Below are 13255 nucleotides of genomic sequence, written 5' to 3'. Positions count from 1 at the left end.
GCAGCACAACAGTTGGGAAAACAGAAAATAACTGATCAAACAACGTGAACACTGTGGTACAGTGAACAACAGCACATCGGCTTAGCTTGGTAGACACCGTGCGTGGCAGCTGGTGTGCACGAGTGTACCTCGTGGAAGCGTATGATGTTGATGACCCAGGAACAGAGCCCCGCAGCAGCCGAGGATTTCTGCCGAACAAACTCGGGGTTGAAATCCGGGTCACTGAGGTGCTCTTCTCTCACACACCTCACTGTGGCCTCGGGGATGTGCTCTTTGTCAAAGTTCACCAGAGCCTGCAGGAAGTCATCAACCTGGAGGCGCATTTGTGTGTACGTGTGGATGAGAAGTGGTGTCACCTCACAATTTCCACATGCAATACTGCGGTATTATTTTTAATTCTTCATCAGAAGCAGGGATTCAGGAGTGAAATAAAATAAACTAAGCACTGAACAGTACTGGTAACTGCTGAATATAACAAAATCACTCTTTCAGTATTATTTACCACCTTCGAGGAAAGTGCTGCTGAGATTAAAAATCTCTTTTACAAGAAACAAAAAGCAATAGCACACAGAGCGTGAAGTACGGAGGTTATAAAACATTCAATATAACACAGAAAAAATAAAAAACATTCAAACTGATGATGAAAAACAGCAGTCACTACGTCACTATGAGAAATGTGAAAACAGATACAAACATAAATATAAACATTCAATTCTCAGTCGTGTTAGCAGCTCAGACATGGGATGAGCAATAAGTCATTTTAAATGTGACATGATGTTAGTTCAGCAGTTTGGGGAATTTATTGACAATGGACTTTTTGGCTTTGGGGTAGATAGCCATTAATCTAAAAGACTCTACAAAACATCACTGCAGAATATCACCTTGCTCATGACCATCTTGGAAGCCTTCCAGCTGCGATCTTTGGGGATTCGGCCTTGGGGAGAGAGAAGCACCAGAACAGCCGCTGAGACGTTGGTGACAATAGCTGGAGGGTTGGGGAACGTCCTCAGTTCTGTCAAGTTTAACTGGATGACAGCATGTACGCGCACCCACCCACCCACACACACACACACACACACATAAAATTTTCATTTGGGGGGTTGGGATGGAGCCAACCTTGCAATGCTTTCTTCAGTATATTTGCACTGCTAGAGACTGTGTACATATAAAACAGACTTACTACTTTAATTAAACCAAACTAATAAAATTAATCGTGAGACAAGTTTTACCCTGTTAAGTGTATTGAGGGCTGCATTGGCGGCCTGTAGAGCAGGTTCAGCTTTAGCTAGGTCCTCCTCTGTCTGCCGCTGCTGTTTGGTCACTTCAGCTTGGATTGCTGCCACCTGAAGAAATGCAGGAAAGCAGTGGTACAAGATGAAACTCAAAACATGGTGTCATTTTGATGATCCAGGACTTCACATCTATTTTACTGTTGCCCAAGAGGCCCCACACACGCAAACAATCACACACTTACCTTTTGTTCCTCTGCATCTGCCACAGCTCTCTCTTGGTTAAGCTTGTCTGTCTGTTGTCCAATTTTAGCTAGGAGAGCCTCTATATCTGTGTTCCTCTGCCACAGCTCTACCTCCTGCACTGCAAGCTTGGCTTTCAGATCTTCCACCTGAGTGAGAAGGACAGGAGAACATTGGGATATAACGACATGCAAATCGGATTGCGAGAATATAACATGTAGACAGACAAAGAAGACCGCTGTATATTGTCTGACCTGTGAGGCAGTCGTCTGCAGTTTCTGTAGGCCGTTCTCTAACCGTTCCATCTTCTGGGTCAGCTCTGTGCGTTTTTTACCCAGCAGATTGCCATACAGCTTCATAAACTCCAGGAAACTCTTTGGGGTGGTGTAGTTGAAGTGCTTCTCATTCTGCTGGTATTTTACACTCACCTGTCGGGTGTAGTTAAACAAGAAACCCGAGAGGTGATTTCAGAGAAGCTGTCAGGTGTGGTTAGCACACATTGTTGTTTGCAATAACTCACCTCATTGACACTGGTGTGGGCGTATGAGATGAACTCACTGATAGATGCCCGCACATTTGGCTGCGGAGGACAAACACGCACAGGGATTCAGGTAATCATTGTGGTATTATATGAACATGCATTGGTTACAGTATCCAAATGTGTCTTAATATACTACCATTTTTGTTTAGTTTGTTCATATTTATGGGTATGACTGGTATAGGCTACTTTTTCGTACGTTTCAACTATTTAAGATACAAGTTTCTATTCCTAAACTCCAGAAGGGAGTTAAAAACAAGTGAATATAAGTGGTAGGTAAATGTGCTGTCACCTCCAGTCCGGGTATCTTCTCTATGAAAGTGGAGCTGACGGACTGCAGGGCGATCTGAGGCCAGGGGTGGAACCAGTCTATTGCTGTACAATTAACCAGAGCCGGAAACTTGCGCGCACGTGTCCGCAGTGTGAAACCAACTGGGGAGAAACACAAGACGACCTGGAGGATGGTAAAGAGAATGGTAGCAGATGATACATGATATCAATGATATGAGACACGGGTTTTAAAAAAAAACATCATATTTTACTTTGATACATATCCCACATGACTTAATAAATAATGTTTCAGACCTTGAGCTGTCGTCGTATCCTCTCAATAAAGAAGCTCCAGCAGTTGTCTCTGGTATCTATGAGTCCTAATCCCCTCAGCTCCATTCGGATCGACGTCACAATCATGTCCACTTCTTCATCACTAAACAGGTCAGGAATATCCCCTGAATAACACAAATGATACTACCTCAAAATACAGTACAATGTGAGTACAGAGTTCAGAGGTCAGAGAATTTGCCTTGTGCTTCGTGATGCCACTTGGGCTCAGATCTTTTGCTCAGCATTCTACCAAATAAAACGCTTCTACCAGCCATTGCAACCAGGGATTGAATCATTATCATTTATCCAACACCCCACAAATGAAAAATATAATTCACTAATAAAGGTTGGCTGGGACTGTGGTTCAACTATTTAGATCCCACCAAAAATCTCTGATGAAAAATGAATTTTAAGCTGCAGAGGGTTGTTAAATTCATTTACTCAATTTTTTTTAAATCCATGCAAAAAAAGCTCTTTGATATTCCACAGAAAACAGTATGCTTTTGGTAAAGCAAAAATTCTTCGCTCGTGAAAAGAATGGGCACTCATCCTACATCAGTGCAGCCAAACCTGAGGCCAGCATGTCATTGATGAGCACCAGGAAGCGTTCATCTGGAACCTGGGCGTCTGTATGAAGGAACACTGTCCCGATGTTCTTCACCCCCACCTTTATATACAGTGCAGCAATATCAGTCTGGAAATAAAAACAACATAAAACACATAAATGGCACGGCATACATTCACCTGGGACAAACAGTGGACATTTTGCATCAGTTGTGCACGTGCGAGTAAATGCGTGTTTACCTTCAGGTCATTAATGCCGTAGCCTTTACGCAGGGTAATCTGAAAAACCTCCAGTGTGCTGAGGAAGGCAGCCAGCCGACACAGACTCTGCTTCCCACTGCCCCCAACTCCCACCAACAGGGCGTTACCGTAGGGGGCCTCCAGGATGCGACTGATCCGACACCTGAACACAAACACCATAATTAAAAGTGTGCTCATGGTCTGTGACCTACAAATGTGCTCATCTGTATAAATCCTCCCTTATGCATGTTAGCAGATGGTTTATCTTCTACTGAAATTTGCAACTTGTGTATGCGTGTGTCTTACACATGCTGGATAGCCTCTTCAAACAGTACCAGGTCCATGACGGCGTGCAGCTCATTATAATGCTCCAGGGCATCAGCCAGTGTCTTCTGGAGTTTCTCCCAGTCTGAAGCCTGACAAGATGGGAAAATAAATAAAGTTTGCTCTCTTGAGTAAGGACAGCAGTGGCCCAGTAACTATGTGTGTAACTTCCAAATACATAATGAAATTAAGTTCTTATCAAGACTTGAGTTGATTAACTTTCAATTCAAATCCCACAAAGAAAAGAAAGGTAATTAGTTTGTTAATGACAGTGCATTCATCCTCATTTATTTTCTGACAGATAAGACATGACAGCAGAATTTACGCCGTAAGATCTCTGAATATGAGCTGCAGATAATCCACGCACTAAATTGACTGAAGTCAAAAACAATTAAACTCACCCATTTTATTACCACAGTTAATAAAAAATAAATGGATGCTTGAAAAGAGCAACATGGACTCCAGACTGGAATAGCTTCACAAGAGGGTAAGATTGTGTGCATATGAATGTTTTGAACCTGGTGATAGCGAGGCTCTCCCACTCCTTGGGCAAAGTGACAGTACACAAGAGGCTGGTGGATAAAGATGGACTCATCTATTCCCTGGAGAAAATCGGATCAACAGAAGCAGAAAATTAAAAAGGCAAGCAAATCTCGACCATTCGACAGTTAAACGGCTCTTCAGCGGCTAGAAACTGATCATTTATTTTCAGTGAATCATAGACTATTGTATGAAAAGCCCATAAAATGTTCACCTACAAATGTGGCAAATTTTAAAGACAAACACATTCTTTACCTCAAAATATCTCTTGCCAGTGTCCAGCAGGATTTTGTTGAAGAGTTCAACATCTTTTTCTTCCATCAGTTTATCAGAGTAGACCCTGGAGCTCTCATGCAGCCACAGGTGAACCAGGTCCATGGGGTAACGGATACTCTCCGGGAGGGCAAACAGGATACCCTACGCACCAAAATACAACAAACAGATAATCTTGTGATTCAGTCACCCATGCCTGGCTTTGAAGTACTAATGAATTTGATACATCAAATGCATCAGGCATCTCCCAGGAAACAGATATCTCACCGACAGATACAGTCAGATATATGCACCTGTAATTGATTAATTAATCACACATCCTGGTGCCTTACAGAAGAGACAACAATCATTTGACAATCATTTATATGATTTCATGTTTTTTATCTGAATGCCTGAGTGTTACCTGGAAAATGTTGGAGAGGTCTCGCAGGTTGAAGATGTAGTGGAAGCGAATTGCTGTGGGGAGGAAGTTCTGGCTGATTTTTTGATGCAGACAGATAGCAGCCTGGATAAGCAGAACAAAAAAAGATGGATGGATAGATTGGATGAATGGATAGAGAATAAAAGGGCATTATCAAGCACAGAGGGGCTGATAAACTGACTTTTGCATTGATCAGAACAAAAACTACAGTTTAGGATAGAAAGACGCTGCACCGATGCTGCAGGGGTTTACCTGTATGAGAGTTCCCACTGAGCGAGAGACCCCGTAGCTGAATCCACCCTGGAGGAAGTGAGCTGACAGGATGCTGGAGAAGATGGTGGCTAATGCATCAGTACTGGGGAAATGTACCGCGAACACTGAGAAGTGCCTCTGAAAATGAGAGATGGAACAATGACTTTCCATTATCATTCTGTGGGAAGAATCTGTCAGACTGCTTCCTAAATTTAAATTCTTCAAAGGTGATGTGTGTTTACCTGAAGTCTGGGGTTAATAGAGAAGCTTCCAGCTGTGGGGTTCATACAGGTGATGTACTGGCAGTTATGAATTTCCTTCAGCACCAGTCGTTGTCTGTCATACCTACACAGGTTTTTTTTGTATTTAGATTCAAACTAACCACTGAATTTCAGCGTAACCTGAATTCACTACACAGTATGTGAATTAATTGCGTGTGTATTGTCTCTCAGTCTCACCAGTGGTTGTAGTCAAGGTGCTGGCGTACGAGTGTGTGCGGCTGGACGGTCCCATAAAAGTCCACCTCGGGCATGTTGAGGTCGTCTATGAAGTAGATGAGTCTTTTAGCAGTAGGTGGCGCAAATTTACGACCAGCTTTCTTTTCCAGGGGTTTCTCCAGGACACCTGGAAGTCCACATAATGCAGGAAACAGTTGATGAAAATGACAAGAAATATGACACATTCAACTCAGTCAGTGTGTGAATAATAGAACTGTGGTTCTCAGTTATGAATTTCAAAATGCCACGCCAGGAAAACAGAGTTAAAAATACAAGTAATGAATTTCAAAAGGTAAAGAATCTTAAGGTCCGAATCTTAGTTTTTTTTTTAGCTGGGATTACTCTACTCATACAAAGTGTTTAGATTAGATTAGATTCAACTTTATTGTCATTACACATGTACAAGTACAATGCAACGAAACGCAGTTTGGCATCTAACCAGAAGTGCAACAAGCAGTAAGTGCCAGGTATACAGTATGTACAGGTGTCTATGCTACAGGTATATTATAAACATGATATACAGATTGTTGGCATTAGGAATCTATTAAACTATCCCAAATTCAAACTCTCAGAACCTTGCAAACCTCATTCTGTGCCATCAGTGTGCAGAATCTGTATTTATTTTTAGTAAGCACATAACCCAATATATTTGTTCTCACTCCTGTGATTCTTACGTTGCAGCATGGCTGATGTGGTGTAGTAGTTGAAGGGTACTTTGGCCACCATGTAGTCCTCCTTCAGCTTGGCCACTTTATCAGACACCAGGATGGTCTTGCCCACTCCGGCGTTGCCTACTAACATGATAGGTTTTCCCCTCTGGAGCAGCAGGTCCATGAAGTAGGTCAGACTAATGGTTTCTGGAGTGTGGACCAACACAGTCTGAAATGCACATCATATGGCCTCAGTGAAAGGGCTTGTCTAAAATGTGTCCAACAATGAGTTTAAACATAATGCGCAGTAATTCTGCTCTCTTGTACACAACTACACACACAAACACACACACACCATTAGTACACACACCTGTAATGGCACATCAGGCTCCAGCTCAAACGGCACCAATTTCTCGCTCCAGGGAGTAAACTTTTTAGTCTCAGAATCAATGAAGTAGTCAAATACGGTGCCCTGAGAGGGAAACTTCACTGCTCTCATCTCTTTGGACCACCAGCGGCTGAATTCAGCACGGTAGTCATTCAGCTGGAACAAGTGGTGGGAAAACACAACGTCATTATGGCATATGATGATTTGAATGGGGTAATTATCTGTAATGTAAAACACAGCCACAAAAAGGAGTGAGTGTTTTCAGTCACCACACACATGATCCTGGAAGAGGGCCCCTCCAAAGGCCCAGACACAGGCAAAGACAAAGTAGATCTCATAAAGTTCTCGGGGAGAGTCAGCGGGAGTGTTGTCTTTTGTCAGCAGACAGTCCAACAAGGAACACAGTGTCTGATTGGCCAAAAACACATGCATTTAACATTGTTCTTCTTGTCAATATGCAAGAGTACGACATAGAAATTCAACATCTGGTTAAATAAAACTGAGAAGACAGGATGTAAAAGGTATTTAACACAATGACTAAGACTAGGCCTGTCATGATCAACTTTACGATACATGAACATAACCTTGACCTGTGACGGGCCTAATAAAGACCCTTTGGCCTGGAGGTGAAACACATAATGAGTGTGTTGTGTGTGTTCTAACCTGCACCATGCTGTTTTCTGGTATGGGAGTGATGGTTTTCAGGTTGCAGCGGACTTGTTCCAGGCAGTACGGCACATACTTATCAAACAGAATGGTGAGGTTGGCTCGCTCTGATTGGGCCTGTCGGGTGTCTATCCAGCTTGTCACATACCTGGGAATACAGTTAAGACAGCACGGCTAACCAAAGTTTCAGAAAAGTGAAGAAATGGAACTCTAATTTTACATATATATATATATATGTGTGTGTGTGTGTCTTACGAGCTCCAGCCAAGGTCCTGTGGGTTGACGTAAAGTATCCCTGCCCTGGACACAGTGGCTGGAGTTGCAGCCTTCAGATGGGATATCTCAAAGAGCAGACGCATGGAGGAAGACAAACTGATCCTCTCATTACTGGCAAGAGTCAGAACCTGGACAGAAGAGAGGAAAACTAAACTAATTAAGTTTTGCGCCTTTTAAGCATTTATTCAAATATACACAGCAGCAGGGTGTGAGGTGACTGACACGGACATACATGTAGGTACAAATTTTTGTGTACTCTTTAGGTCTGTTGATCTAAGGATTAAGGTGCATTCAAACGCTTGGTTGATGGACTAATTCCAGCATCATGAGAATGGAAACACAGATCAATAACAGAGAACAACCTGACCTTATTGTCATCCATTACAGTGTTGAGTGACTCAATCCACATGGGGTCAATATCCCCATCAAGAACAATCCATTTTGGACCATCATGGCTCACTGAGGTCAGCTCTCTCATGGTAGAGGAGAACAGACCTACAGTAAAGAGTACAATGTACAGTGGTATTTTCTTTAAAAGTAACAATGCAAAGTCATATAATGGATTCCAGTTTTTCCATATCAAAACTATTTCCTGAAAGTACTTTAACAAATTCTAATAAATTCTGAGAAGACTGGGAACTAAATTATGGACTTGACATCAAAACGACTAGAGAAAATGCTGGTTCCTTTAATTATCATTTACAGCTTATTATATTCCTTGTATGGTCCTCAAGCTCCTCACCATCTTTCCACTCTCTGGTAGCAGGGTGCAGGTACCCAAATAACTCGTCTGTAGTCACAGCTTTAGGGTTGATGTCACTCCATACAGGCTTCACCTTCATGTTTGAGTAGGTTCTGTGTAGGGTCTTCAAGATCTGGCGAATCAACATTTTACATTTTTGACACACTGTGAACTCTGTTTTTTCACAAAAGCAAATCAATCATGACAATATACCATAGACAGGAGGTGTTTGATGCACCTTCTACGTCGTAATAAATCAAAGACATATAAAGCATCCAAACTTAACAGCATAGTTGCAACCTGAAAATGAACACGTTTGGGTTTGAGGACATTTGCTATAATCGACCTGTTTAAAAAGTTGCAGTAGTTATACTGAAATTCACCTGGCTCTTTCCAGTTCCTGGTCCACCAACTACAAACACAGAGTGTCTGACAGCCAGCAGCTCCTCCAGCTGGGTCACCTGTAGACACACAAACATTGTTGTCTTACTGGATCATTAATCATATAATTACAAAGTGACATTTCTTTCTAACAAATCAGCAACTTAGTATATACATGTCTTCATGTTCGCAAAGGAATTGAGTAATGTGTATCCTTGCAACACAAAACTCAAAATTCAATACTAGAAAATATAAATAACTGCAAATGTAGTAACTGTAGTAAAATGTAGTAAAATGTTTTATTCAGCAGTTCTATATTCATATACACATGTGCATTGTGCATCAAAAAGTCATGCTGTACCACCCACTTGGTAGTGCAACTGAAACATAGGCACTGCCATTGTACACAAAGGTAAAGAGTATTTCAGTTTTGACATAATGTAAATGAAACACCTTTAGTATGAAATTTTCCTCAGGCTGTAGCCGCAGTTCACTGACTGACTGGCGAACAGCATTCTCCAGCTCAGGGTCTCTCTTCCTGGGCACGTCCAGCAGAGGAAACAGGTCACTGATCAGCCCGAGGAATATCGGAACATCGCTGGTCACTATTTTAGGCAGATTGAAGTCCCTCAGTGCCCGCATGAGCACCTAGACAGCAAATGACAGTTGGGAAGTGGCAATGCAAAACACTTTGGGATTAGGTGTGAATGACAGCACCCACCAGGGACAACAGACTGATGCGTACCTGTTCCTCAGGTCTGCTCCGGTCCTCTCTCTTCAGAGATCCAGCAACAACCAGAACTGATTTGATAGCCCTTAAACCCCAATCATAATGATCCTAACAGATACGGGGAATTGATTATGAAAATCATGAAAGCAATGGCTTTAATAGGTCATATTTTTCATTTGTATGTGAGTCAAATAAACAAGGAAAATGTGACTATTTTCTCCTCCTTGACCCAGAAATTTGAGATCTGATATTTTGTAGAATCACATTTTTCATTTGATTGTTTTTGTCCTCCAATATAAAGGTGGATTTAGCAGCAGTTTAAAAATGCAACCACAATGATCAGTGCAAAAAGAAACATATCATGTTTCACATATCACATATCATGAGAAAGATGAGAGTGTATTTAGAAGCATATGTTATTTTTGTTCACTTAAGTTCACCATGTGCAAAAGAGTGTTGTGTAAGTCTGCCCAGAATCTGACGAATGAGCAAATCACCTTTAAATGTAGTGACCCTCATGGCCTTGGAACTGCAGGTGTTGCATGCCTAAATATGTACAGTAATCCCCCTAATTCCCCTATTCCTGGCAAAAGTGCTCTCTCTGACATAACAGAAGTAGCTTTTTGTTTCTTTAATATGCATCTCAACTCCCTAAACAGTACAAGTTCATCCCGAAACAGAAAAATGAACAGTTATCATACACTCAGTGCTCTGTATGTTAAGTAGAAAGTGGTTCTATGTACCTGTTTGGACAGTAGCTCCTTACAAAGAGTGTACAGACTGATGAACTTGCGTGCCAGCAGACGAGCATCTATAAAACCTTCTGCCACCAACATGATCTCACAGATGAGCTCAAAGTCTGGGATCACCATGGCACAGGGCCTGAACAGTTAGCAAGCCAGCTATTAATGAGTCATCCTTGAGATTTGTTAACTCTTGCACTTAAAATCTCCTTTTACTCCCTGTTCATATCAGACCTGAATAGAGCCTTGAGGTTCTCTGGGAGCTCAGCCCTGCCAGCATAACCTGGGTTCAAAGTGATGAAGATCCCCACAGTTGGCTTGAGCTCAATCTCCTCACCAAGGAAATGAAACCTACATACACACAGTATCAACAGCAGATTAAAAATATGGACCATAGAGAAACCCCAGACTGGATTCATGGAAAAATTAATGAGTAAATATTTGGAAAAATGATCACGCAAGTCATTATTTTCACATCTACCTTGGTTTCTTGTTGCGTACAGCATCCTGTATAGTCTTGACCTGCACAGCTACCACTGACAACACTTCCACTGAGATCCTGTTGAACTCATCAAAGCATCCCCACACACCTGTCTGAGCCAGACCCTTATAAATGTTACCTATGGACTGCAGTAACGTGAGGGAGACACAGACAGTATGTTGAAGTGTGGAACAAATATAATTTACAATATAAATGTAGACACAACGTAAACACAACGTAAATGGACAGAGAACATCTGTACACCCTGTGCTACCTTGTAGTCCATCTGTTCTGAGCAGTTGAATACATATACCATGATGCTCAGGGAGCGTCCAAGATCTTTGGTAGTCTCAGTCTTACCGGTGCCAGCTGGGCCAGAGGGGGCACCACTCATAGTGAGATGGAGGGATTGGGTCAGGGTTATGTAACACCTGACAGAAGTAGGGTTGAGATATGAGCAATACATCATTCAGCAAAGTATAATTCAACGGACATGTGTATTTGTCAAAAATGTGGTGTAAAAGAAACAGAGTAAAGTACATGAATATATTCACGTATGGCATTCAATGTGGTTGAACTTATTTAATCCAGATAATACTCCATTACTAATGTCTGGCTACAACCAGCAGTCACATGCCATCTCACTCTTTAAAGTACACATCTTTAATAATGTGTGCAAGTGTCTGTGTGTATGTGTGGATACCTGTCAGTGAGCGGAGTGATGACAAGTCTGTTTGTGTTCCCCAGGTATTCGTAGCTGAACTGGAACTGGGCATCACAGATGTTAACGTAACAGTGTCTGGTTTCGTCATCCCAGCGATGGCGTAATTGGGAAAGCCATGCAAAGGCCTGGCCTGTTGCCACCTAAGAAACACAAAACAGTAACACCAACAGGAAGGTCTTCTTGGTTGTATGATGCCTCATGCAACAAATGCTTGTCTTACTCACTTTCTGACTTATGAGACTGGCCACTACGTCTCGAGCATGGACATCAATAGTACAGATGGTCATAATTTTCTGTCTGTCTCCAGGCGTTAAATCTCCGAGCAGCATGTGGATCAGTGAGTTCAGCTGTGTGATCTAGAAAACCAGAATTCAGCAAATGCCACTGAAACAAAACAACCATGTGTGTTCACCCACCATTCTAACAATGTATTACTCTGGATTTATAGCTTACCTGTTTTCTGTTGTAGTCTTTGAGAGCTGACTCAAATCCCTCCTCCACCCTCTCGAAGGCAATTCCCACGTCTGTGGCCCACCACACCTGACTACCAGTCAACCCTACCTATGAACAGAAAGAGAACCGGACAACAGGCAGACAAATTTGTTTAAGAAAATAAAAGTGGTAAACTGCATCCTGTACCTTATCAGACCTGTGCAGGGTAGTCAAACAGCCACTGGTCCCGCGGTTTGTCCTCATAGGCAGCTACAGCCTCCTGGATCTCCTTTCGGACCGTACAGCGCATGGTGGTCTCTAAGGCACTCAGCCAGCACTCCGCCTGAAATAGGACACAAAATGTGACAAATACATGAAAATAAAAACAGAATTCTGTGCTATATAATATTTAGAAATGGCATGAAAATTATTACACAGGGTCACTGTATACACATAGCATTATAAATATATACTGTACATAACACACAGAATACAGGGAACGTCACTCCTTGATAATGATAATATGATGAATGAAAGCAGCAATAACTGACTGTAATGAGTAGTTTTATCAGTACCTGCCCTTCACAGACACACGGCTCAGAGAATGGAACATATTCTCCCTCTCGGCTGTACATTCCTATAGCAACTGTCTCTCCATTCTTCTCCTCTCTTCCTCCGCTGTCTGAGTCCTCGAAGCAAAGATCTGCTATGTTGTCAAACAGCTTCAGCAAGTGTCTGGTCACCTGGAAAACACACACACAAAGTTCATGGTTACATTTCTGTGTAAAACATCATGTTGTTTGCAGACTGTAATCTCTTGACTGGAATGGAAGAAAATAAAACAAAAAACAACAACAGTAAATCAATGTCAAACGTCCACTTAATTTTTCATTCATATCTTTATTAACATTCTCCGCAATTTAAAGAATTTGCTGAACTGATAACAACACTGTGCTGAAAGTCTATATACATGTGCTCTCTTAGAAAACATGATTAAACTGTAAACTGTCACCTCTTTGGGCTGTGTTCCTTTGGAGACAATCTCCAGAAGATCTGAGGCAGAGACAAAGTAAAATCTGGGGAACGTGAGTCTCTTGGTCTCCAGGTACTCTGCCAGGGCCTTCTCACACACAGACAGCCTCTGCTGCAAGGTTTCCAGGTTCTCCAGGAAGCCAGGCTGATTGGTCACCTCTACCACATTACTGTTCTGCACCACTTCTGTCATCAAAGTCTGGGTGAGAGAAGATGGAGAAAAATTCGGAAAAAAACCAAGAGGAACAAGAACCTTAAGTTTCTGTGAGATGGATGCATGTTGGCA

General features: G+C 42.1%; 1 protein-coding gene across 1 annotated transcript in view; it reads right to left on the bottom strand.

Moving 5' to 3' along the window:
- Positions 1-13255, bottom strand: part of dnah9l (dynein, axonemal, heavy polypeptide 9 like) — a 34057-nt gene that overhangs the window by 9228 nt on the left and 11574 nt on the right. Inside the window, exons 28-64 of the mRNA XM_046408689.1 lie at positions 12950-13168; positions 12513-12680; positions 12155-12280; positions 11959-12066; positions 11730-11861; positions 11485-11645; positions 11056-11212; positions 10782-10927; positions 10535-10651; positions 10301-10439; positions 9573-9665; positions 9281-9475; positions 8830-8907; positions 8447-8579; positions 8072-8199; positions 7684-7832; positions 7426-7576; positions 7039-7170; positions 6745-6918; positions 6399-6603; positions 5686-5851; positions 5470-5572; positions 5228-5365; positions 4958-5059; positions 4537-4698; positions 4260-4343; positions 3724-3833; positions 3418-3580; positions 3184-3307; positions 2596-2738; positions 2303-2464; positions 1993-2052; positions 1727-1900; positions 1475-1621; positions 1230-1343; positions 882-1025; positions 129-311 (exon numbers count right to left, since the gene is read on the bottom strand). Coding sequence (XP_046264645.1) covers positions 129-311; positions 882-1025; positions 1230-1343; positions 1475-1621; positions 1727-1900; positions 1993-2052; positions 2303-2464; positions 2596-2738; positions 3184-3307; positions 3418-3580; positions 3724-3833; positions 4260-4343; positions 4537-4698; positions 4958-5059; positions 5228-5365; positions 5470-5572; positions 5686-5851; positions 6399-6603; positions 6745-6918; positions 7039-7170; positions 7426-7576; positions 7684-7832; positions 8072-8199; positions 8447-8579; positions 8830-8907; positions 9281-9475; positions 9573-9665; positions 10301-10439; positions 10535-10651; positions 10782-10927; positions 11056-11212; positions 11485-11645; positions 11730-11861; positions 11959-12066; positions 12155-12280; positions 12513-12680; positions 12950-13168 — 5190 coding nt within the window. The remainder of the gene's footprint in view (positions 1-128; positions 312-881; positions 1026-1229; positions 1344-1474; positions 1622-1726; positions 1901-1992; positions 2053-2302; positions 2465-2595; positions 2739-3183; positions 3308-3417; positions 3581-3723; positions 3834-4259; positions 4344-4536; positions 4699-4957; positions 5060-5227; positions 5366-5469; positions 5573-5685; positions 5852-6398; positions 6604-6744; positions 6919-7038; positions 7171-7425; positions 7577-7683; positions 7833-8071; positions 8200-8446; positions 8580-8829; positions 8908-9280; positions 9476-9572; positions 9666-10300; positions 10440-10534; positions 10652-10781; positions 10928-11055; positions 11213-11484; positions 11646-11729; positions 11862-11958; positions 12067-12154; positions 12281-12512; positions 12681-12949; positions 13169-13255) is intronic.

Source organism: Scatophagus argus, chromosome 13, assembly GCF_020382885.2.
Source record: "Scatophagus argus isolate fScaArg1 chromosome 13, fScaArg1.pri, whole genome shotgun sequence".
NCBI lineage: Eukaryota > Metazoa > Chordata > Actinopteri > Scatophagidae > Scatophagus > Scatophagus argus.
Note: the sequence above shows the minus strand (reverse complement) of the source record. Positions and strands in the feature narration are given on the sequence as shown.